The sequence below is a fragment of the Pelobates fuscus genome, chromosome 1 (assembly GCF_036172605.1).
Source record: "Pelobates fuscus isolate aPelFus1 chromosome 1, aPelFus1.pri, whole genome shotgun sequence".
Lineage (NCBI taxonomy): Eukaryota > Metazoa > Chordata > Amphibia > Anura > Pelobatidae > Pelobates > Pelobates fuscus.
The window spans coordinates 296,604,221-296,631,508 of NC_086317.1; the positions used below are offsets into that span (position 1 = coordinate 296,604,221).

General features: G+C 39.4%; 1 protein-coding gene across 1 annotated transcript in view; it reads left to right on the plus strand.

Annotated features, from left to right (window-relative positions):
• CFAP47 (cilia and flagella associated protein 47) overlaps window positions 1–27,288 on the plus strand; it is a 356,049-nt gene that overhangs the window by 199,260 nt on the left and 129,501 nt on the right. Inside the window, exon 51 of the mRNA XM_063457869.1 lies at window positions 4,739–4,870. Coding sequence (XP_063313939.1) covers window positions 4,739–4,870 — 132 coding nt within the window. The remainder of the gene's footprint in view (window positions 1–4,738; window positions 4,871–27,288) is intronic.

A 27,288-nucleotide genomic window follows, 5' to 3' on the forward strand; every position in this document is an offset into this window, starting at 1 on the left:
ACCTCAGCTTGGCAGATCCATGTCTTCCCTGGGGATTCTCCTGAGTTGCCGTTGCGGCAAAAGTCCTTGTCCCAAGTGCCTCCGTGGGGTTCTTTGCCTGTGCCGTTCGCTAGGAGGAGACTGTGCTGCTTCCCGGGCGGTCTCGCGGCGATCAGCGTGAGTTCCTGGCTGTGGATTCGTGTCTCGGTGCTCAGAGGTTTCCGGTGTAGCCGAGTGGTGAGTGGGCTCTCCCTGGTGTGCGTGGGGTCGGTTGTCGGCACATGAGGGACCATTGGCCTTTTCTCGCCTGTTTGTTCCCTGTTTCTGGCCGGAGGCCGCTCTGGGGGCTCCAGGCAGGTATCTGTCTATGTGGCGCCGGATGGTCGGGCGAATCCATCCCGCTATCACCCTCAGTGCTTGGTGGAGGGATTGGCCCATGGTGCTGGACTGTGCCTGCAGGCTGTTACTTAGCCGGGTGATGAATTCCCGGGTGTCCCTGGGTGGCTTGGAGAGGGGGCTTTTTGGCGCCAGGCGCGCTCGTACCGCCATGTTGCCTGGACCCCTACCTTCTCGGTGAGGTGCTGGATTGGTCGTCCGTTTAGGCTGCTGTGCTGGGGTGATCACTCCCAGCGGGGACCGGGATGACCCCCGCCGGTCCAGGGGGGGGGGGGTAGCAGGGCTTCACTCGACGCTTGTTTTCGCACAGGTCTCGTGCTGGAGGGTCGGCCGCCTCCTCCAGGCCTCGGGTCCCGCTGCTTTGTAGGCCTCGTGCTCGGTGAGAGTGTCTGCATCGTGCAGTGGTGCTGGATGGGCATCCTTGTGTGCCTTGTACGTTCCTGCACCGCTTTTGTGGTCGCTTGTGTATGTTAGTTGGTTTATTTAGTCGGAATTTTCGCTATTTTGCTCAGTTGTGCAGGAGCTCACCAAGAGCACGTCCGGCCATCTTGGCTGTTAGGCCACATATGTTGTTTTGAATCTCTGTTTTTTCAAATTGACCCCAAAGACTGAGCTTTATGTAAAACTGCACTTTAGTGAAACTATGTGCTACACTTTGCATTGCTAGTAGACTATACTGCTATTTACTGTGCATATATTTTCCAATGAATTTGAACAATTATTATCTTAATTAACACACCCAGGTTTGAATAGTAAACGAGGAATTCTTGAGAATTGACCAAAGAATTGTAAAGTGTAAGCCAAAGCATGTTTGCTAGAAAAATAGTTACTTTGGATATTTTTGCCATTTTAGCTGCTTGGCTTACTTGACTCTGTGATCAATTTCTAATTGCACGTTTACTGAATAACCTTGATGGGTTACACAAATGAAATTCAAGAGAAGTGAGAAAAGAATTGTAATTTATAGGCCAAAATAGCAGCAATTTCTGGTTCAGTGTATAAACCTCATTTTGTTGCATACTTGTTTTACATATATCACATAGTGTGATTAAACTGCTGATAACATTTCCTTGTTTTACTACAGAATATTTTTTTTTCAACATGTGATATATTTAATAAAAAAGTGACATTTCCCGCTTCTGAATATTTTTTCTGTCTTGTCACCTGCAATAACATTCCAGAGGGATGTCTTTTAAAAAAAAAAAAAAAATACCAGCTATGCTAATCTACATAATTATTTGAATACATGCATGATATCACAGAATATCAAATGATTTTATGTAATATCGCAGGGAGTTACATAAGAGAAAAACATATATTTGGTGTTTGTGTCAGTACGGTTATGCAGTGTCTGAGTTTGTGTGTATATTTGTTTCACTGTATGTATGTATGTATGTATGTCATTGTTTGTATATGGTATAGTGTGTTTCATTGTGTGTATGCTGTTTTCTGTCAGAATGTGTCTGACTGTGTGCATGCTGTATTTGTGTTTGTCAATGTGGGTATACTGTGAGTATGTGTTTGGTAGTGTCTGTCATTCTGTGTTTCTTGTGTATAAATAGGGAAGGGAGTGTGTCATTTTGTCATGTAGCAATGTGTGTAAATGCTGGACATGCTGTGTTCATTCTGAAAATACGAAAATACGTTCTGTATTGCTGGTATTTTTGCAGTACCAGCACCACCGACCAGACATGTTCAAAAAAACAGCTGTGCTGGTAAAATACTAGCCAGGTGGCAACCGTAGATGGATAGGCTAATTCCATGTTTCACCAGAAAGCCATGTTGTCTAAATATGATCATATTTAACTTTTAATGATATTACCCAAAGAGCTCACTGTTATAAAAAGACTCCGGCTCTGCTCACTGAGTCTGTCGACTTGACCAGATGTATGATATGTGCTCACAATACACCTACTTGTCTGCTATAAATCAAGTACATTTCTAATTAATCAATATCATTTTGTAGTTCTAAGTTGTATGAACATACAATATTAACAAGCTGGTGCACTTTGCTTTGGCTTGTTCATGGAGCATAATATAACATGAAATATCGAGTGTTGGGCGGGTGCACTTTGTCATAAGGAGAAGATGCCAGTGGGAAATAACCCATGCCAAATAAACAACCTGATATAGTACAAACATCTGCTAACCTACACTGAAAATAAGGAAATATCATAAACTAAGCAATGTTGTCCAAGTAAAATGTGCTAAAAGTTTCAAAGGCAATTCAATGCTGGCTTCCCTGTTTTGTAATGCAGATTAAACCGTGCATGAATTCACTAAATTTCTTGGTCTTAGTTTTGAGTTGATAAAGTTGACTTGTAATGTTAGTAGGCATCATGTATTGGTAGAATATAGTAGGATATAGTAGTATAATATGGTAGAATATAGTGTATCTTAAGGCTTTAGTACTAGATACATGGATACAAATTGGTAACCAATATGTACAATGAAACGGGCAGCTACATACAAAAAAAGCAACTTGGCAAATAGAAACTACAAATTCAAGATATTGTATGTGCGCTCCAACAGTGTAGGTGGATAGAAAAAAAAAATTCTTATAATTAAAAGATAAAAATACCTTTAATGAAATACAGCAGTATAAAAAATCTAAGAAGTTGTTTCCCCCCTTTCAATGTAAGTAAACCTCTGTAGTGGTATATGTAACACAATCCAGCAATGTATCAATAAAGATTCTGGTTCTTATAACTGTTCATAATATAACCTTCCCAAATGGGGGAAACTGCAACAGTTTCAATTTAAACAGAAACAGCGTGTTGCAGTCCAAAACTGAAGGTCTAATGTGAAAGCAGAAAGAGGGTAGACTCACTACATGTTGTAAAAATCTACAGAGCCACACTCTGGCACTTGTATTAGTGAAGCAGAAAAACAATAAACAACATAAATACCTTCCTATTAGAGGAAGAGAATAAATCAAAAGTACATATAATAAAAAAGAATGAAAGATGTGTGCCGGAATATCAAACGTCAATGTCTCAAAAAAAAACACTGACACACTACATGAAAGAGTACCTCACCTCGGTGGGGGGGGGGGGGGGGAGGGAGTACTGGGTGACTTAAAAAATTTGCTCACGCTGGAACTTGTTGCTTGAAATCACATTGAAATCACAGAGGTGATGCAGAGTAAATGTAGCGCCACCTAACTCTTAATACTACAAAAGTTAAATGAAAGAAAAACTTTAAATGAAAGAATACTCTTGCGACCTGTTTTTTGCTCTCCATAAGTTTAAAGGGTAATCCAGACATGGACCCCTTGCTCACTGTGCCTAGAGAGATATCAGCTATGCCTCACTAATGATGCCTAACAAGGCTGAAACGATCATCTGGGGTTGCTGTGTCTCTCGTGCAGAGAGAACTTGCTGGCATGTCGGATCTGGACTGCTCGTATGGGTGGGATCAGTCTGATATGCTTCAGATATGTTCTCTCTGTTATGGCACAAGATGAGCTAACACCAGCATGAGTTCTGAGCGGGGACCCACCGAAGGGCAGGCTATTTAAGTTGCTGTCCGTTCTCAGAATACTCTTGCGACCTGTTTTTTGCTCTCTTTTGGTTAAAGTAACCCTTGCCTTGTTGATCTGCCCCCTCCAAACTTAGAAACAAACAAACATCTAACAAGTTACCTTCCAATGCCATGATCAAAATCTCCCTCAGTAAAACACTGCACATACAGACTTGATTTACCATGACCACTTCAAAGTAATGAAATGGTCAGGGTACTTGGAGTAACACCATCCTACAGTTTTAATAATAATAATTTTATATTTTTCCCAATGGAACTCTGATTGCAAGCATTTTTTAATTAAACCAAACTGATGGCTTTTTAGTATGCGTTGTTACTAATAGAACTAAATGTATGATTCTCTGAAGAGTGAAAATGACTCTGTCAGCCCTGCTGGAAATCCTGCTTGTGACCCTGAGGTTTGAACAGGCATCATAGCTGTCACATTCACCAACTGCGCTACTTTAGTTTTACTTTTTCAAGTAATGCTCTGATGTTCAGGTCAAGTTGCATACTCAGAGGATTCAAAGAAAGTAATAATATGATAGGTCATATTATTTGCAATTTAAAATTGTATTTTCAGTGGTTATTTGTATATGAAAGTGTGTTCACTGTCTGCATGTTTAGTCTTTTTATTTTATTTTTATTTGTTAACACAAATATTTTTAAATTGTGGTTTAAGGATTTGCAATAACGATTTTTGTATCTCTGCTAGTATTGCATGTCATTGCTAGGATATACACAACTTTACATTTTACTTGTAAATTGACTGACTGGCAAAGAAAACCTATCACCTGCTTAATTGAGCTAATATTTAATTAATGTTGTATCTTTATTCAAGGTATCATTTCATTTACTAATGAAGAAAAAGAGCAGCGATTTCAACAGGACAGTCCACCACAGAATACAGATAGCAGAGACACTAGTATTTCATCATCAGATAAATCATCATCGTCCCATGTAGCAAGCATAGGTATGTTTTCCAATAAAAAGTATGTCATGGGAAGTCTTTTTTTTGTTATACAGATGATGTCTTTCTTTATAAGATTATTCTTCCATTGCTAGATGATTTAACTGAACAGGGGAAGATATCACTTAAATTACTATTAGAGAACAATGACTCTGTTAACATTGAACTATTCTTTGAATTACTAATACACATTTTGAGTCCACCATTGCTTATTGGTGTATGTTGTCTATCTAAAATTATTCTCAATCATTGTGTATAGTGTATCCTCATACTTTCGACTCAAATGATCGGCTGCAGAATTTGGTTTCAGTAAGTCTAGCTGCATCCATACTGATCTACAAGTATTCAAAACACACACAATGTGCTAGTAGTATTATGAAGTAATGGATGTTTCTATCAGAATATACAGTTAGGTCTGGACATATGTGGACACTGACACAAGTTTTGTTATTTTGGCTGTTTACAAAAGTAAATGAAAGTTACAATAAAATAACTCTCTCTCAGCTTTAATTTGATGGTATTCGCATCCAAATTGGAGGAAGGGTTTACAAATTGCAGCTCTTTAATATGTAGCCCACTCTTTTTCAAGGGACCAAAAGTAATTGGACAATTGACTCAAAAGCTGTTTTATGGACAGGTGTGGGCGACAGGTGTGGGCTATTACTTTGTTATTTTGTCATTAATTAAGGAGGTAATAGGTCTTAAGTTGATTCCAGGTGTAGCATTCACATTAGAAAGCTGTTGATGTGAACCCACAACATGTGGTCAAAGTAGCTCTCAATGCAAGTGAAACAACTATCCTTAGGCTGCAAACAAAAAGTAAAAATCCATCATAGAGAACAAATCAACAGTGGCCAAATCATTAACCCGTTAACGCCGTTACGGCGTTCCATGCCGTCCCCATTATAATGGGCTTTAAAGCCGTTGCGGCGGCATGGAACGCCGTAACGGCTTTGAGCCCCAGGAGGTAAGTTATACTTACCTCCGCCGCGATCCTCTTCTGGGGGGCTGCCTGACAGCCCAGGCAGCCCTCCCACGGCAAATGAGGCCCCCGGGGGCCATGTGATCGCTCTCAAAGAGCGATCACATGGCCCCCTATAGCTGGCTATGGATCTGCCTGCAGGGGGACTGTCTAAAATATCAGACAGTCCCCCTGCTGGTAAGAAAGTATAAAAAAAGAAATTAAACATGTTAAAAAATAAATTGAAAATATTTTTATATATATATAATATGTATATATATTATATATATAATATATATACATATTATATATATGTAACGTCATACAAAGTGTATTTTAATACTAATATAATATATAATATAATATATATAAATATGTATATATATTATATATATAAAATAGATGTACATATATATTATATATATATACGTATAATTAAAATAATAAATAAATAAAATAATAAAATAAATAAATAAAATATTGAAACAAAATTTAATATAAATTATATATTCATATGTAATTTCATTCTAACTGTATTTTGTTATTAATATATATATATTGGTAACAAAATACACTTAGAATGACATTCTATATATATCTATCTATATATAAAATACAAATAACCGCAAATATATATATATAGATAAATACATATAATTACATAAAAGATTACATTAGTATACACGTAGAATTTAAATACATATATATGTATATATATTAAAATTCTACATGTATATTTAAATAATCTTTTAACGTAATTATGTGATTTGATTAATTAAAATTTGATTGACATGCCTGACAACACAGGGAGAAAGTGCAGAGAATTTAATTTGCAAGCACTATATTTGACCCTGTAATACTCCACGACACCATAAAACCTGTACATAGGGGGTACTGTTTTACTCGGGAGACGTCGCTGAACTCAAATATTAGTGTTTCAAACTGGCAAATTGTATTACAACGATGATATTTTAAGTAAAAGTGACGTTTTTTGCATTTTTTACAAACAAACGGCAGTTTTATGGACTATATTATTGTTGTAATGTGTTTTACTGTTTTAAAACACTAATATTTGTGTTTAGTGAAGTCTCCCGAGAATAACATTACCCCCCATGTACAGGTTTTATGGTGTTTTGGAAAGTTAGAGAGTCACATATAAGGCTTGCGTTTCATTTTTTTCACATTGAAATTTGCTAGATTGGTTATGTTGCCTTTGAGAGCGTATGGTAGCCCAGGAATGAGAATTACCCCCATGATGGCATACCATTTGCAAAAGTAGACAACCCGAGGTATTGCAAGTGGGGTATGTCCAGTCTTTCTTAGTAGCCATTTAGTCACAAACACTGGCCAAATATTCGTTTTTTGCTTTTTTCACACAAAAACAAATATGAACGCTAACTTTGGCCAGTGTTTGTGACTAAGTGGCTACTAACAAAGACTAAACATACCCCACTTTCAATACCTTGGCTTGTCTACTTTTTCAAATGGTATGCCATTATGGGGGTAATTCTCATTCCTGGGCTACCACACCGTCTCAAAGGTAACATTACTAATCTGGCAAATTTCAATTTGAAAATGGAACGTTCTATATTTGACCCTGTAACTTTCCAAAACAACATAAAACCTGTTAATGGGGGGTACTGTTGTACTCGTGAGACATCGCTGATTACAAATATGTGCATTTTGTTGCAGTAAAACCTAACAGTATTATGACATTTACAGCTAAAATGTGAGGCGGAACTACACATTTTTTAAAAATAAATACATTTCTCACAGTTTTTTTTATTTTATTCATAATAAATTATATTCCATATATGAATAGTTAATGGTAAATTAAAGCCCTGTTTCTCCTGAACAAAATGATATATGATAAGTGTGGGTGCATATAATATGAAAGAGGGGAACTACGGGTGAACAGACATATAGCGCAAATTCCAGTTTTTGTTTACGTTTTGTTTTGATCAGAACGTGTACTATTGACTCCGTCCTGAAGGGGTTAATTTGGTACATTCTAAGAAAACAAAAACCTCACTGGTAAGCCCTGCAACACAAAAAGGCAAGAGTTCCATGGAAAACTATTAATGATAATAATTGTAGGATAATTTTAGTGGTAAAGAAACAACCCTTTACAACATCTTGACAAGTGAAGTACACGCTTTAAGAGGTAGATATACCATTATCAAAGTCTACCATAAAGTAACGGGGCAGCGATAGACAATTGAGAAAAAATAGAGATATTAGAGGCAGCACAACTAGTTAAGGGGGTTTTCTCAAAAACACTTAAACAAAAACAAAACCCCCAAAAACAAGAAATAGGGTGCGCCAGAGATTAAAAATAGGTATTATAAATTAAAATATTGACATAAAACCAAAGAGAGTGAACAATAAAACCTGAATATTGTCCTTGATAAGAAAATGCAAGATAATAAAAAATTGGATACCAGGCCCATAAGAGCAGTCCCAGATAGGAATACCTTCTATTCAAAAGTTTGTATACATAATGTATCGTGCAGACTTGTAAGGAGATTTCTCCTTAGTGTCTTGTCGCTTAAATGCTTAAAATTCATGTAGACATATACAAAAAAGCAAAGATCCAATCGTGCAATATGTCACAATGTTTAAGTGCTGTGCTTTGAAGATTTTATGTAGTCGTAGTCAAATTTGGTAGAGCAAATTTGGTAATTTGGTAATTTTGGTAGTCAAATTTGGTAGAGCAAAAATCAGCTCCAGCTCCAATAATCCGCACCTGTGATTCTTTGGTGAGATCCTCACTGGAACAATAGACAGGATGCCAGGCAGATGTAATAATAACAATAAAAAAGGTATATGGCAGACTCCCAATAATAAAGTAGCCAATAAACCTTCATTAAGAATCCACAATGCATTTCTCCCTTTGTATTTTATGCCTCCACACACTGATTAGAGTTTTTAATAGCTAATATTTAATACATATTTTTACTACTTTTGGATATGTGGCAGTTGATTTCATCATTACCTGCTACATAGCATCAGACACTCTAAAGGGGCTGGGCCTCCCAGAATCTGATTGTCTGAGTGGCGCACAGTAACTCTGATTTTGTGTGTTTACATTTCAAGGGGAACTTGTACTTTCTATAGGATGTTTTTGAATTTACAATATTGCACCGTTTTTTGTATATTTGTTTCTTTGCAGTAACATATTTTGTATTTGTGTCCTTGGTTATAAGTGTCTTGCAAAATGTATTCTTTCCACACCAATGTTTATTTACTCTTTGAGATTTATTATTTATGTGTTTTTGGGATGCAAAACACATTTGTTGCTGCATTAGTAATGTTGATGTGATTTTTCAATTTTTGTTTGTTAAGGTATTGGTTGCACATTTCGAGCACTTTATATTGGTATTATTTCAAATATTAGCACCAGGTATTTACTATTATTTCTGATTACTATTCCATACTATAGTCCTTCGAGTTCAACCTTAAATCTGAGGTGACTCATAATTTGTAATACAGCTAATTTTGCAAGCACATAAACATCGTTCTCTGATGCATGAATACTTTGCTTGTTCACAGAGTATGCACAATATTCCTCTTTAGGCACTATACTTTTTGACTATTAACCAGCATTAATAAATTATTCATTATTAGTCTCTTTAGGGCTGGCTCAGCATTTTCCCCACAACATTTCTTCCTGAGATCAGCATGTTATCTAGCAAGCAGTTTATGAAATGTATGCCCACCAAAACCTAGTTTACTATATTTGATCAAATTGGTCCACCATACTGGTGTATTGATACTCTTTATTAGCTTCATGCATAGCTAGTTGAAGGTGTCAATTTTTTTCTACCAGCCATTAAATGTTTTCAGTCTGATTCAATCAGTAGGTGATTGATATTCACATGGAATATCCATATGTTTTAAATCACTTTACTTTTTTTGACGTATATGACATCTGTGGTTCAATATATATGTTTTTCATTTAGAATAATATCCAACTCTTCTAACCTTTACAGTTCTCCTTCCTCCTCTACCACTATTTGTGATGTTTCTCAAGTTGTTACTTGAGTACTAGGCTATATCTTTATTGTATCCTTTTATCCAGTTATCTGTTTCCATAGTAGCTGGTGTATTCGAGGTGTTCCTGTTTTGTGATAATACTGTTAATCTAAAAGCATCGTTCATAATTTTAATTTGCCACAAATAAATTTGACCTATCTATGTTTGACACTTACAAAATTCCTTCTTCATACTTTGAGAGAACAGTTACACATTCAGTTCGCTTTGTCACATCCGAGGAATAAGTTGTTTTTTTGTAGATTCTGATTGAGTGTAGAAGTGTTTGCCGTTGCTTGTGCTTTAATAATTACTGGAACAGCAGCTCCCAAGTCAATGTTTGTTTGTAAATGCTGACCATCCATCTATATAGCCGTTTCTATTCTCCATGTTCCAGCACGCAAAATGTAAAACATCCCCCTTCTCAGAACAGAATATGTTTTGTCATTTTATGTAACTTTTGCAAACTTGAAATTTCTTGGCATTCTGCAACTATGACTTGTATTTTTTAAACCATGGTAATATGATACCACCATGCCAAATCTTTACGATAATAATAAAAAAAATTTGAACCAACTTAGACGTTTGTTTCATCCAAATTACTCCACATGTTGGATTTACCTTCAATTGTTGTCTAATACTGCCACCATCCCAAGGGCAGTTGTACTGTAACTAAATGCAGGCCTTGTTTGTTTGTTTGTTTGTTTTTTGATGACTTTCTTTATACCTAGTTCTATTCCTTTGAAATAAAATATTTTTTGTTTGTACAGTCTCAATTTTAAAGTCCCTTTTAAGTGAAATAGTCATTAACAAATTCATATTCAAGTGATGGCTAACCTTAGTGCCCCAGATGTTTGTGAGACTCAAAGGATTTTTGAACATCATGCAATATGTAGTTTGGAAATGTATCAGTTACAAGATTAGCCCTCAATGGCGTGTTACCATTTGGAAAATATTGCATGTGTTGAGATGTAGGCAAGTTTAAAGAAATACGAGACAAGAAGGAAAACTATCCAGTATCTATTTATTTATATAATATTTTACCAGGAAGGATTGCAATGTCTCTTGTTTTCTCATCCTCGGTCCACAAAAACCATTGTTACAAAAGGATACAATTTTACAAAAAATACAATATACAAACATTATATATATATGCATACACACATATAAAAAATTAAAACATAACAGGTAATAAATATAGTCAACCATGACAAGTGCATTTCTGTATTGAGGTCTTTTGCCATAAATCTCTTAACAGATTTTAGATTGAATGAAGATTTGATTGTGTCCTTGAGATTATTCCATAATTGTGGTGCTCTGTAGGAAAATGAGGATCAAGCCACTTTGTAGGATAAATGTCTCCCTCCAGTAATTTTAAGTGATACTAACAAAGTTTTTGTTAATTTTCAAGGCTATTTCTAGATTGGACTGGGATCTTATCCTATTAGTCACTTTCTACGGAAGTGATTATTAGGATTATTTCATTATTTTTCTTTGACCGGCATTAGCGTTTGTTGCACTGTTTCCTTACTGTAGGCCTTAGGCAGGATTTATTTTTATTATTTTTTGTATTGTATTTTTAGTGATGTTTTGAGCTATTTCTCATTTTAAGGTGCAGCTTTATAGCAAAATATAGTGTTTCACTGATTTATAAGCTATTTATTATCACTAATATCACATAGCGCCTTTCTGCTTGTGTATATATATTTTTCTTAGGCAGGATTTGTATAAGCATACAATGCAGCACAGCGAAAGATAGTTTTTACTTTTCAATTATAGAACCTAATAGAACTGTTTTCTTTTTATCAGTTAACTTCATTATCCCTCACTGTACTTTGTGGTTTAATTGCATCCAATTTTTATGGGTATATACATATTTGACTCATACTAACATGTTCTATGGCATCTATTCATTCACTTTTTCATCAGACAAAGACAATTAACCATTTTTTATAAATTGTTTTTGTTCAGAGCGGGCTTTATTTAGTTTATTTCCATTTCCTGTACACATGATTCATGGAGAGGTTGGAAAAGTGATCTAGTAATAAATGTATTTTACATCTGATATATATTTTAAAGGGATACTATAGTCATCAGAACAACTACATCTTGTTGTATTTATTCTGGTGAGTATAATCATTCACGTTTACGCTTTTTGCAGTAAACACTGTATTTTCAGATAAATTGCAATGTTTACATTACAGCCTAGGGATACCTCCACTGGCCACTCCTCGTATGGCTATGAGGTGCTTCCTGTGGCAGTACTGGACAGTGTGCAGCTCTGACATTTAAAATCTCCACCCTCTGCATGGAGACACTGAGCTGTCCTCATAGAAATGCATTAATTCAATGTATCTCTATGAGGAGATGCTGATTGGCCAGGGCTGTGTTTGGCTTGTGCTGGCTCTGCCCCTGATCTGACTCCATTACACTCTCAGCCAATCTAATGCTTTCCTATGGGAAAGCATTGTGATTGGCTCAGATCAGTCAAACAGGCAGATTAGGGCAGAGCCAGCAGCAGCAGATTGCAATAATAGTAAGAGTTTGCTTTATTTATGGGAGAAATGGAGGGCTGAGAGGTCTAGATGGTGTTATTAACACTATATGATCAGGAATACATGTTTGTGTTCCTGATCCTATAGTGTTCCTTTAAGCATAGAATAAAACAAACATATACCATATATCTTATTAGCACTACAACAGTAGAGTGTTAAACTTCTTTGCAAAACAACTTACTGATTTCACAAATATGTCAGCACATTGCTTCAAGTAAACTCGTTCACCTAAGATGTGTTTAACACAATGTCTACAAAGATAACTGAAAAGAAATGGTATGCTGTCTGTTTGATACAACTTAGTGCTAGTCCTTAAAAATGAAATCTTATGATGGCAACATTTATGATGTTTGCTGAGCACATGAAAACTGTCTGAAAAAAATGACATATGGATTTGCACTTTTATTTTCCTTATTATACTTGTGTCCTAGATTTAAATACCTTCAAACATGCTCTGGGACTTGATAGTTCTAGGGGGGGTAATGTCATCTAAATGAAATGACTACGCCAAGCTGGTAGACAGATTAGATTTTTCTTCTAATGACTTCTCTGTTATTTTCCCTTCTTTAATTATCTGTTAACCTGCAGACCAGATGCTTTTTACTGATCTGTCTGTAGTTAGCTTAGAGGTAAAATTTTTGCTATTAATGTTTCTCAATATGTCATTGGGCTTAATGTATTTTCTAGGATGAGGCGATTGGGTTCTTTGAATTATATAGTTATATGGCAGATTCAGAGAAACACTTCCAAGTCTATAAATATGCCTTATGTGGTAGGTGAGTAATAAAATGCATTGAGCATTATGGCCTGACGTGGTTTAAGCTGCAAAAGAGAGACAGCTCACAGGGATATATCATTGCAGCATATAAATCTCACTGAGTTAGAGGACATAAAATGAATATTTCTGACATATGTGAAAGGTTAATAAAAGATAACAGCACATACTCTGAAGCGTATATACTAGTTAAAAAGAACTGCAAAAGTCTTGGTCCCCAAAGGCTAGGCTTATAGCAGAGGTTAAAAATTAATATTCCATGTAACCCTCAAGCAAACTCTTACATATTAAAGATATTAGAGGTGGCACATACATTTAATTATTTGAGACAGAATGATTAGGATGAGATTAAGGTCGTATTACATTACTGTTAATATGTTCGTTTATTCATTGTATATTGCAAGTGAACAGAGGAATGCAGCCACATGGGACAAACATTACACCCCAAGAATGTTTTAAATCAAAGCACAAACACAAACTTAAGTCTTTAAAGTTTTTTAAGCATATTCATTTTCCATTGATACTGCTCAAATATTATCATACTGTCAGTGGCAACCAGTGAAGTTTAAAGATGGTGAGGTGCTCAACTCCCTGACTTGCCGGGCCCTGTCAATTTCTCAACCCTGACTCTGACTTGGACCCAGTGAGATGTCATAAACCTCTAGATAAATAGCTATGTATTTGATCAACAATAAGCACTTTAACCCCTTAAGGACCAAACTTCTGGAACAAAAGGGAATCATGACATGTCACACATGTCATGTATCCTTAAGGGATTAAAGAGATCCAACTCCAACTACTGATGCTTTTTTCCCAAGAACATCATTAAAGACACAGGCCTGCCTTTCAGGACATTATATACATTTTTTTACCAAATCTTGATACATTTTTGCTGGTAAAATCCTGACAGATACATGCGTTTTTCTAACACGTAATACAATTAAAATTTCAGTTATTATATAGTGCCAACATATTCTGCACCACTGTACAATACGTAAACAAGACCGACATTTAATTCTAAAAAACATGTTTAACATAAGGGAACAGTAAGTGCGGAGGGTCCTGTTCAAACAAGTCCTTACAATGCTAATTATTATTATTATTATTATTTATAAAGTGCAAACAAGTTCCGTAGCGCTGTACAATGGGTGAACTAACAGACTAGTAGATTGACTATCATTAGTCCTTACAATGACAATCTATTAGCATTGTAAGGACTAATGGATCTATTAGCCTTATATTAGCATTGTAAGGACTAATGCAAGACAAACTATTAGATTTGTAAGGACTAATGGATCGAATAGCATTGTAAGGTCTAATGAAAGTCAATCTATTAGCATTGTAAGGACTAATGATTGTCAATCTATTAGCATTGTATGGTCTAATGATAGTCAATCTATTAGCATTGTAAGGACTAATGGATCTATTGGGATTGTAAGGTCTAATGAAAGTCAATCTATTAGCATTGTAAGGTCTAACGATAGTCAATCTATTAGCATTGTAAGGACTAATGGATCTATTGGGATTGTAAGGTCTAATGAAAGTCAATCTATTAGCATTGTAAGGTCTAACGATAGTCAATCTATTAGCATTGTGAGGACTAATGGATCTATTAGCATTGTAAGGACTAATGATTGTCAATCTATTAGCATTGTAAGGTCTCATGATAGTCAATCTATTAGCATTGCATGGACTAATGGATCTATGGACATAATGGACATTTAATTCTAAAAAACATATTTAACATAAGGGAACAGTAAGTGCGGAGGGTCCTGTTCAATCAAGTCCTTACAATTCTAATTATTATTATTATTATTTATAAAGTGCAAACAAGTTCCATAACGCTGTACAATGGGTGAACTAACAGACTAGTAGATTGACTATCATGAGACGTTACAATGCTAATAAATTGACAATCATTAGTCCTTACAATGCTAATAGATCCATTAGTCCTTACAATGCTAATAGATCCATTAGTCCATGCAATGCTAATAGATTGACTATCATTAGACCTTACAATGCTAATAGATTGACAATCATTAGTCCTTACAATGCTAATAGATCCATTAGTCCTCACAATGCTAATAGATTGACTATCGTTAGACCTTACAATGCTAATAGATTGACTATCGTTAGACCTTACAATGCTAATAGATCCATTAGTCCTCACAATGCTAATAGATTGACTATCGTTAGACCTTACAATGCTAATAGATCCATTAGTCCTCACAATGCTAATAGATTGACTATCGTTAGACCTTACAATGCTAATAGATTGACTTTCATTAGACCTTACAATCCCAATAGATCCATTAGTCCTTACAATGCTAATAGATTGACTATCGTTAGACCTTACAATGCTAATAGATTGACTTTCATTAGACCTTACAATCCCAATAGATCCATTAGTCCTTACAATGCTAATAGATTGACTATCATTAGACCATACAATGCTAATAGATTGACAATCATTAGTCCTTACAATGCTAATAGATTGACTTTCATTAGACCTTATAATGCTATTCGATCCATTAGTCCTTACAAATCTAATAGTTTGTCTTGCATTAGTCCTTACAATGCTAATATAAGGCTAATAGATCCATTAGTCCTTACAATGCTAATAGATTGTCTTCCTTTAGTCCTTACAATGCTAATAGTTTGTCTTTCATTAGTCCTTACAATGCTAATATAATTCTAATAGATCCATTAGTCCTTACAATGCTAATAGATTTACTGATTGATTTATTGCAACAAAAACCTACTCCTCCACTGCATATTGTTTTGAGAGTGCCCTAATTAGTGTTCTAACTTAGATTAAAACATTGGATACATTCTAAATTCAAAGATTACATATCCTTTCTGTTAATGACTAAGAACATTCCTACTTACATCAAAGTTTCCCAAACGCACAACTGCTTCCAGATTAAACATTGTGTTTTGCTGAAATGTCAAGGAATGTTAGTGTCAAATATTTAGACTGACAACAGATAGATATGACACAATCACTAAAATGTACAAATGTTTGCCTAGAGCTCAATTTCACCAGAGAGATGAAATGCAATGTACCATTATTTCATGGATTCTCAGCACTCTGTGACTCAGTCCAAGATGGTGGAACAGAAGTGGAAGGATACTGATGACGCCGTATCTACAGGCTCTGAGGTGCTTATCAGGCCAGACAGGCTCATTGATATCAGAACAATATTCCAACAACTACCCACCAAGTGCGATATTATTCATACGCGTGAGAAGGTAGAATCTTCAATACAAGACAATTTGAACACATGAAACTATTAGAGTATGAGTGGCAGGCCAGGAGAAAGAAAGGGATACTACTCTTACTGAGGTATTGCAACTTCAACATCTGGTACTGTCATTGTCCCAGCAAATTGCACTTTACATAGATATATAAAGGGCTGAAACATTGATTTTATGAGGAATAACTTCCATGTAAGATGTGTGCCAGAAACAGTTGGCCCAGAAGTGTTGACTGTATATAGGTCAGGAAACCCCTTAAATCTTGTGGTGCAACACCAAGGCCAGTTATTTTCTACAGCTGGAAGACATCCTTGATTTTGCTAAAAGCTTGGATCGTCAGATTCTGGATATGTCAATCTATGTTGGTTCATTTCCCCAATGTGACCCTATGGTCAATGGTTTCATCAGCAGACACCAGGGTAGTAAGACACCAACAACCATTCCATCACACTTGGACTTAGACTTTCTGATTTTTTTTTTTTATGTTTGATTAATTACCTCACAAGTGCTCTTTACGTTCCTATATTGAACTTGTGATTTTGGATTAGTTATCTTGTTTTTTAATGTGTTTTTCTGGTCACTTGAAATAGGTACCTGATTAATACTTTTAATTATTTATCATCTACTGCTATAATTTAATTAGCTGCTTCTCCAACGTTAGCCTCTGGTTCCTGTTTCAGGATAAATATCTCAAACAGTTGTGGACAGACTGTTATGGCATATTTTTGCTTTCCTACATCTATTGCACATATTCATTTTATTATTTTTTATATATACTGCTGCATATATCAATATATAAAAAATATTAAAATATTTTTCAATACATTATATAATTTTAAAAATGTATCCAAAAATATTAAATAATTTGAAAATGTTATCCAAAAATATTAATATAAGGCCAGTCAGTGGTGTACCTACCATGGTTGCAGGGGTTGCCGCTGTGACCGGGCCGCTCACTCCAGGGCCTGGCCGCAGCCACAACCCCTGCGATCGTGGGCTGCCTGGATACCTCCCGGGTGATCTGATTACGATCTGATCTGCCTAGGCCTTGTGTATCATGCCCCATGCCCCATGCCCCTAACACAAAATTGCAGATATCTCTGTAGGTTTAGATGTTCAAGTAGAAACATTCCACATACAAATTCCTTTCTCCATGGGCATGGAGATTGGAGTAACCCTTTCAAGTATATTCTTGTGATATATGTTTCGCTTTATGAACTGTAATGTACTAGAAATGTTAGCTATATTAGCCAAGTGATGCAAATGTAAAATAAATAAAATTAGTATCTTATCATACCTTTTTTATTGGACTAACAGAATTTTGGAACAACAAGCATTTGGGAGCTTTCTCTCTCAAATGCCATAGACTTGGAAAGGGAGGATCTCCCAAACGCTTGTCTTCCTAAAACTCTGTCCAATAAAAAAAGGTAAGACACTAATATTATCTTTTATATTACATCTGTAGACTGAAATATTTATGGAATAAACAGTTTTGACTTGTACTAGGAGACAGGTAAGGATTAAGATCCCATAGTGCCTGAACATCAATTTACAATTTATAATTCTAGCAGTGTTTTTTCAAGGTCATAGCTATGTAAGGAATATTTTAAATTGTATGCTCATAAAGGGGTTCATATGATTTAATATTTATGTGAATGATTATTTATATAGCATTGGTATAAGGGAGTGGTCCATTATTATTTTTTTTGTACATATTCCCTACCACGTACTTATGCTTTACAAACAAGCCAGTTGTTTTTTTTTTCGTTTTTTTTTTTTTAAATAACTGTACAAATAAGTGTATAATATTATGGAACCAGTCCTTCTTCTTATTTGATTATTATTTTTACTCTTTCGTTTGTCATCAGTGTAACTGCTCACACATCATACTTATTGACACATTCTGATAAAAAGGGAATATAAGAATAGGATAAGTATCACACTTAAAAATTGACTTGCAGGGGGCGGGGCCGGGCGGCCATGCTACCAGGCTGCTAGACAACATGGCTCCTGAGGAATCCAACTAAAGATGGGCACATACCTACTCTACTCGGCATGGATGACCCTGGAAATGCATGGTACGGGGTCCTGGAGTGTCCCGGTGCAGCTGGAGCACCGAATTTCAGGTGACTCTGGGTCCTGGAGAGATGCTCCGGGGCTTGGGGTCCGAGGCCTACCAGAGAGGGGAGTGGGGCGGACGGCCGCTGCCTCACTCTCCGACCCGGCTACTGAACAGCACAGTTGTGGCCCCCCCGGCACCGTTCATCCCCCCCCTCTGGACCGGCGGGGGTTATCCCGGTCCCCACCGGGCACATAAACATCTGCAGTGCCCCTGGGTGACTCAACTACCGGCTAGCATGCGGCCCCAACAAAATGTCCGACAGCGACGCATCTAACTCACAGGCCGAGCCTCATGCGCTGAGCCTCACAACACACAGCCAGAGCCATGACCATCTCTGGAGTAACTCTGCAACGGCAGCAGGCTTGGTGCCTACCCCAACTGTGCACACCCCACCGGAGCTCCCTATACCTAATTCCACGGACTAACACTGAGTGAGTACCCGGAAAGAACACACACCTGGACACTGTAGCCTGTTAAGCACCACACCCGCACTCACTTGCCGACCGGGTAGTGGGAACACGGCGATGTACGGACACTTTGCCCTGCAGCGGGTGCCTGGGACTCAAAGGACTCTGGGGTGCCCTACGGGGATTGCGCCTGTGCCGAAAGCGGGATGCCTACTGGAGCCATTCCTGAAGCACGAAGCCGACAGCTGCCGCAGTGTCAGGGTACCTGAGGCCTCTACCTCTAAGGGAGGTAGAGACTTGGTGGTGTATCCGTCCAGGCGAGCTGTTTCCTCCGTTCCTCGCGGTTCATCCAGTCACTTAAACACCGGCCGCGAGGAATCCACGTCCTTTTCTAGCAGGACGCTCAATACGTGACGTCATGACGCTAGCACGAGCAATCTGTCACTCAAGTGTCCGATATCCAATCGGTACTTGTCAGAGGCGTGATTTCCATCCAGAGCCAGGGTATTTAAGCTTACTCCTTACTTCAGCTCATTGCCCTGTCGTGGTTCTAGCTTGTCTAGTCACTCAGTGCTCTGGTATTCTAGTTTGCTCCATTGGTTTTGACTCGGCTCGTTGTACTACCCTGTTTCTCTGTTATCCCTTGACCCGGCTTGTCTCTCGCTTATCTGTCTTCTCGTTCCCTCGACCTCGGCTTGCCTCTGACTATTCTTTACTCTCGGTACGTTAGTCCGGCCATTCTAAGGCCCGGTATACGTACCTTTCCACTCTTTGTACTCTGCGTGTTGGATCCCTGTCCCGATCCTGACATTACGACAGGGCCAATGGATCCTGCAGGTACAAACAGTCAGCTTGGTTCTTCGGATCCCAGGTTTGACGCCATGGAACATAGGATGGATCAGATGGCTTTGGCACTACAGGCACTTTTGTCTCGTGCTAGTAATCCACCTGAGGAGACACGTACTCCTTCTATCTCTCCTGCAGTCTCAGGTCTAGAGGTAGCCACTGTAGGTGCTTCTTCCCGTATTACCCCACCAGTACGTTATGGCGGGTCACCGGAGAAGTGTCGTGGCTTTCTAAACCAGATTAGCATCCATTTCGAACTACAACCCCGCTCTTATCCTACAGATAGAGCAAAGGTTGGATTTATTATTACTCTGCTCATTGAAAAAGCTTTGAGATGGGCCAATCCTTTATGGGAGAATGATAATCCACTCGTCTATAATTATAATGCCTTTGTAGCTGCGTTTAGAAGAACTTTTGACCCTCCTGGCAGAAAGGTCAATGCAGCTAGATTAATGTTGCGCCTTAAACAGGACAATCGAACACTTGTGGATTATGCACTAGAGTTCAGATCCTTGGCGGCAGAAGTTAAGTGGAACGAACAGGCTTATATAGATGTGTTTCTGAATGGGTTATCAGATGTAATTCTTGACGAGGTCGCTACTAGAGAACTCCCTGAAAATTTGGAGGATTTAATTTCTTTTATATCTCGTATTGATGAACGCTTAAGAGAGAGGCAGAACACTCGAGATAGGACCCGTAGACCCTCCTTTAAACTAGCGCCTACCTTTCAAATCTCTGAGTTCGAAGACTTACGTATTCCTGAACCTATGCAGATAGGCAGTACTCATCTCACTGAAAGGGAGAGACAGTACAGGAGAAGGGAGGGTTTATGTATGTATTGTGGAGTCAGGGGTCATTTACGCCTAAATTGTCCCAATCGTTCGGGAAACGCTCGCACCTAAGTTCCTCTAGAGGACAGGCCTTGGGTGTTTCTACTTTGTCCTCTATTCACAACTACAAGGAGCTCAGGCTTGTGTTACCCGTTTCTTTAAAGTGGGAGAAGGGAGTAGTTAAGACTATGGCACTAATCGATTCTGGAGCTGCTGAGAGCTTTATAGATCAGGGTTTTGCTGCCAAGCATGCTATTCCATCCCAGTTAAAAGAGACACCTCTGGCTGTTGAGGCCATCGATGGTAGACCGTTACTTGAGCCTGTTATTTTTCATGAAACCATACCGATTAACTTGACTGTTGGCATCCTGCATAAAGAGGATATATCCTTGATGCTCATTTCTTCTCCGTCTATTCCCATAGTTCTGGGGTACTCCTGGCTGAGGAGACACAACCCTATTATTAATTGGGAATCAGGGGAGATAGTTTCGTGGGGAGAGAATTGTCAAGAAAAATGCTTGCGGAAGGTCTTACCTCTTGGATTAACTAATACATCGAATACCTCTGACAATCCTACAGAGACACAAATTCCGTCTCAGTATCTAGATTTAAAGGCAGTATTTGACAAAAAGAAAGCCGATACCTTACCCCCACACAGGTCCTTTGATTGCAAAATTAACCTACTCCCTGGTACCATGCCTCCCAGAGGTCATGTATACCCATTATCTATAAAGGAGAACTCAGTCCTAGAGGAATATATTCACGAAAATTTAGACAAGGGATTCATCAGGAGGTCATCCTCTCCTGCCGGGGCTGGATTTTTTTTTGTTAAAAAGAAAGATGGTTCTTTGAGACCTTGTATTGATTATCGAGGCTTGAATAAGATAACCATTAAAAATGCCTACCCGATTCCCTTGATCACCGAACTCTTCGATCGTTTGAAGGGCTCTACAATTTTCACCAAGTTAGACCTCAGAGGGGCATATAACTTGGTGAGAATCCAGCAGGGACATGAGTGGATGACGGCATTCAATACTCGATATGGCCACTATGAATATACTGTCATGCCTTTTGGGTTATGCAATGCGCCAGCAGTATTCCAAGATCTGATTAATGAGGTTCTTAGGGAATTTCAGCAAGAGTGCGTCATTGTATACCTAGATGATATACTCATTCATTCTAGTGACATTGAGATTCATCACAAACAAGTCAGGAGGGTTTTGCACAAGCTTCTCCAGCATGGCTTGTACTGCAAGTTGGAGAAATGTAGCTTTGATCAAACCCAGGTAACCTTTCTCGGCTATGTGATCTCTGGGGAGGGATTTAAGATGGATCCGGATAAGCTCCAATCCATTCTAGAGTGGTCTTTACCCACAGGTCTTAAAGCCATACAGAGATTTATTGGTTTTTCCAATTATTATAGGCGCTTTATTAAGGGCTATTCTTCCATTATTGCACCCATCACTAACATGACCAAACAGGGGGCTGACACTAAGAATTGGACTACTGAAGCTCTCCTTGCGTTCAAGACTCTCAAGGAGCTTTTCGCTTCCGCTCCAATTTTAGTTCACCCTGACACTTCTCTGCCATTTTTGCTCGAGGTAGACGCATCAGAGACTGGTTTAGGTGCTGTTCTATCTCAAAGGTTGGGTGTTGATAAACCATTACATCCATGTGGATTTTTCTCTAAAAAATTGACCGGTACTGAAAGCAGGTATGACATTGGTGACAGAGAATTACTAGCGGTTATCAAGGCTTTGAAAGAATGGAGACATTTATTGGAAGGTACATTACATCCTGTTACCATCCTGACAGACCACAAAAACTTGTCCTATATCGGAGAGGCCAAGCGTCTGTCCTCCAGGCAGGCTCGTTGGTCGTTGTTTCTTACCCATTTCAATTACGTTCTGACTTACAGACCTGGGTCAAAGAATTCTAAAGCCGATGCGCTATCTCGCCAATATGAACCCTCTGCTTCAGTTGAACCACTTTTGTCTTCCATTGTACCCAAATGCAATATTATTGCTAATACCAGTCTCAAAATTCATTCCCCGCTACTTGACCAGATCTTGAAATCACAACATCTAGCTCCCGGAAACACTCCTGAGGGAAGAAACTTTGTTCCCCCTGAACTTCAACTGGAGCTCTTACAATGTTTTCATGAAAGTAAAATAGCTGGTCATCCTGGTATTCGCAAGACGTACTCTCTGATATCCAAGGATTTCTGGTGGCCTTCACTTCGTAAGGATATTGAGGAGTTCGTTGCAGCTTGTGAGACTTGTGCCAAGACTAAACTATCTCATGCATCCCCATGTGGCCTGTTACACCCCTTGGACATTCCTGAGAAACCTTGGTCCTGTTTGTCCATTGACTTTATCGTTGATTTGCCTGCTTCCAAAAGACAGACTGTTATCCTCACGGTGGTGGATAGATTTACCAAGATGGCCCATTTCGTGCCACTACCCAAACTTCCGACTTCTCCTGAATTGGCGGAGATTTTTGCGAGAGAAGTTTTTCGTCTACATGGGATCCCTTCAGAGATTGTTTCTGATAGAGGTTCTCAATTTGTCTCACGTTTCTGGAGATCCTTTTGTTCTCAAATGGGCATCAAATTGAACTTTTCCTCTGCCTATCACCCTCAGTCTAACGGAGCTGCTGAACGTACTAATCAAAAGATCGAACAGTATCTGCGTTGCTTTGTTTCCGAACACCAGGACGATTGGGTCGGTCTGATTCCTTGGGCGGAGTTCGCACACAATAACCTTGTTTGCGATTCAACTCGCTCTAGCCCTTTCTTCATGAACTATGGCTTTCATCCTTCGATTTTTCCTTCGGTTTCCTCTTCTCAGGGGATACCGTCGGTTGATGATCATGTCGCCAACCTGAAGAAATTATGGGACCAGACTCGACAAATTCTATTACATAGTTCCTCGCTGTTCAAGAAACACGCTGACAAACATAGAAGAGCGGCTCCTGTTTTTGTTCCTGGGGATAGGGTATGGTTGAGTACTAAGAATATTCGCCTAAAAGTTCCGTCCATGAAATTTGCTCCTCGTTACATAGGCCCTTACAGGGTTCTCACTCGTATCAATCCGGTTGCGTATCGCCTTGCTCTGCCACCTGCCTTACGCATTCCTAACTCTTTTCATGTCTCCTTGTTGAAACCCCTCATTTGCAACAAATTCTCCTCTAAGGTCTCCTCGCCTCGTCCTGTTCAGGTGGAGGGTCGGGAGGAGTACGAGGTCAACTCCATCATTGACTCCAGAATTTCAAGGGGAAAATTGCAATATCTGGTCAACTGGAAGGGATATGGTCCTGAGGAGAGGAGTTGGGTACCTCAGGAGGACGTCCATGCTTCTCGCCTTCGCAGAGCATTTCACCTTCGCTTCCCATCTCGCCCCGGTTCATTCCGCCCGGTGGGCGTATCTGAGAGGGGGGGTACTGTCAGGGTACCTGAGGCCTCTACCTCTAAGGGAGGTAGAGACTTGGTGGTGTATCCGTCCAGGCGAGCTGTTTCCTCCGTTCCTCGCGGTTCATCCAGTCACTTAAACACCGGCCGCGAGGAATCCACGTCCTTTTCTAGCAGGACGCTCAATACGTGACGTCATGACGCTAGCACGAGCAATCTGTCACTCAAGTGTCCGATATCCAATCGGTACTTGTCAGAGGCGTGATTTCCATCCAGAGCCAGGGTATTTAAGCTTACTCCTTACTTCAGCTCATTGCCCTGTCGTGGTTCTAGCTTGTCTAGTCACTCAGTGCTCTGGTATTCTAGTTTGCTCCATTGGTTTTGACTCGGCTCGTTGTACTACCCTGTTTCTCTGTTATCCCTTGACCCGGCTTGTCTCTCGCTTATCTGTCTTCTCGTTCCCTCGACCTCGGCTTGCCTCTGACTATTCTTTACTCTCGGTACGTTAGTCCGGCCATTCTAAGGCCCGGTATACGTACCTTTCCACTCTTTGTACTCTGCGTGTTGGATCCCTGTCCCGATCCTGACACGCAGAGCCTCATGAAGGAAGGCAACTAAGGCGCACACCGCAGGACACATCACCGACAGCCTTAACAGAAGACACCATGGCTGTAGTAACCACTAACCGGACTTACCTGCTGCCAACAGTTGAGGTTACAGCACATGTTGGTTTCGATACCCTGCTTATCGTTGTCAATAACTCAGTAAGCTATAGTCTGCCTGGTGGTACATTACCCAAGCGAGTACCTTCGCTAGACTATTCTTCTATAAAAGCGCCCGTATACACATCAGTAATCTACGTACTTAAATAATTGCGCATTTAGTCTCTGGTCCCAAGCAGAACCCTAGTGCTGGGGTAGGCAACCTACGGCACTAGTGCCATGCACGGCACTCGAGGTGTCTTTGCACGGCACTCAAGGCTGCTAGAGTCAAACAGGCTCTGGCCTATCAGGATTCCCAGTAAAACTTCAGATATCTGCTAATCCGAAAAGGTGGTGAAGGACAATGCTCAATTTATGCATTGCAGCACGTAGAGGAAGTGATCTCAGATCACTTCCTCCCAGCACTTGTGAATAGGAAGCCACACTGTAGTAGAGCAGCTCGCAGTTGCTGTTGCAGCTCCTGTCCTTGACATGTAACTGGCCAGACTAGTCCCCACTGGAACCCAGGGAAGCCACCCACACTGCTAGATATACACAGAAATGCAGAATAACCCTCCCCTCATACAAATAATACGGACAGCCCACACACAAACATACACACAATCCGCACAAACGAAACACCACTAACAATCCACATACATGCACACAAACACACATGCAATACCCCAAACAGCCCCCACACACTACCAAACACACACTTTGACATATCCATCCACACACACACAATTCCACAAGCAGCACCCATACACAGCTTACATTCATATGTATCATACAAAATACCATAAACTACTCATGAACATAAACAATATAATAGCTCATATACGCAGGGCCTTCTTTAACGTGGGGCAAACTGGGCAGCTGCACCGTGAGCCCTGCTGGCCTCAACTATTTCTAACCCTCTGGCTGGTAATCTGCACACTAAGGAGGCCCACCGGGTGGCCCATGCACAAAGGACCACCCGCTGGGCTTCTGTCAGCAGGGACCCGGCACACGCTGAGGTGCTTTAACAGCGCGAGCAGGCCCCTTGCTTTTCGGCAGCAGGCTGGGAGGAAGTGACGGCCACGCATCACTTCCTCCCACAAAGAGAGGAGCGCGCAGGAAAGAAGAGTAGGCAGATTGGAGGGGGGCTGGCCAAGAGCTCTAGACCCCAACTCCCAACGCCTTCAGCCACCAGCAGGAAAGGTAGGAAACTGGAGGGTGAGTTTTAAAGTGTATGTCTGTGTCAGTATGTCTGTCAGTGTGTGTGTGCCAGTATGTTTGTGTGTGTGTCATATCTGTGTGTGTCAGTATGTTTGTGTGTCAGTATGTCTGTGTGTGTGTCAGTATATCTGTGTCAGTATATCTGTGTGTGTGTCAGTATGTTTGTATGACAGCATGTCTGTGTGTATGTCAGTATGTCTCTGTGTGTGTCAGTATATCTGTGTGTGTGTGTGTGTGCTTGCAATCACGACAACACCACATACAAACATATTCCACAAAAACACACAAAAACTGCTTAGTGCTAAATACAGACCTGCAAACATGAGTAAATGGTAGAGCCCCAGCTGTCAATGCATTTCTGGAGTTGCACGACAGATGGGGATCTACCTTGTAATCACCCGTGCAACAGGGAGACCGCCAAGAATTCTTGCACCTCTCTACTTTAGGTCTGCCACTGTGATTGCATGTCTGGGAAGGGGGGACAAGGTCCAGGGGGCCCTAAGTAAATGCTTTGCCCAGGGTCCAGTCATTATTAAAGACAGCCCTGCATATATACGCACAAATACAACGATACAAAGCAATTACAGTACAAATAACACAAGCAGAATACGGCAGCACACACACCTCGATTTATAAAAAAAATAGGACCGGCACGCTACGGGACATCACAATCCTATATCGGCACAGTGCTGCTAAAAGGTTGCCTACCCCTGTGTAATCCCATAGAATGAGCGACGATAGTACTTAAATATTAGCAACATGATTCAAAGAGCTCAAGTATACTAATATCTATTTGACATTAACATGATGCTAGCAAATGCATGCTTATTGTCTACCTTCTCATGATATATTTTATATGTCAGCACTGCTAAGTAACTTAAGAGCATAGTAAGTAACTTAAGAGCATAGTAACTAACTTTATCTCACTGCAATTTCATGCAAGCTTACCGTCCACGCATAATGCAATAGTTTACGCATAGTTCTAGCCTAAATTAACCATGTAGCCACTGTCACGAGCGACTGTTTTCCCTTGTTATTATTACAAAATGTGCCTGTTCATTCTGTGCCCCGCATGTTGAGCGTGGGAAAAGTTGGAGGACTGCTTTTGGGGCACCTCTTACCTGCCTGTGATGTATATATAAATGCACAACAAAAATAAAGAATTAAAAAAAAAAATTGACTTGCAGCAGGTGATAGATAGGAAAGTTACCCAGAAACAAATATAATTACTCTGAGAAATGTCGAACCAATTACATGGGTCAGGAATGTACAAGTATTGTGCAATACAACCTTCCCTAGTGAAA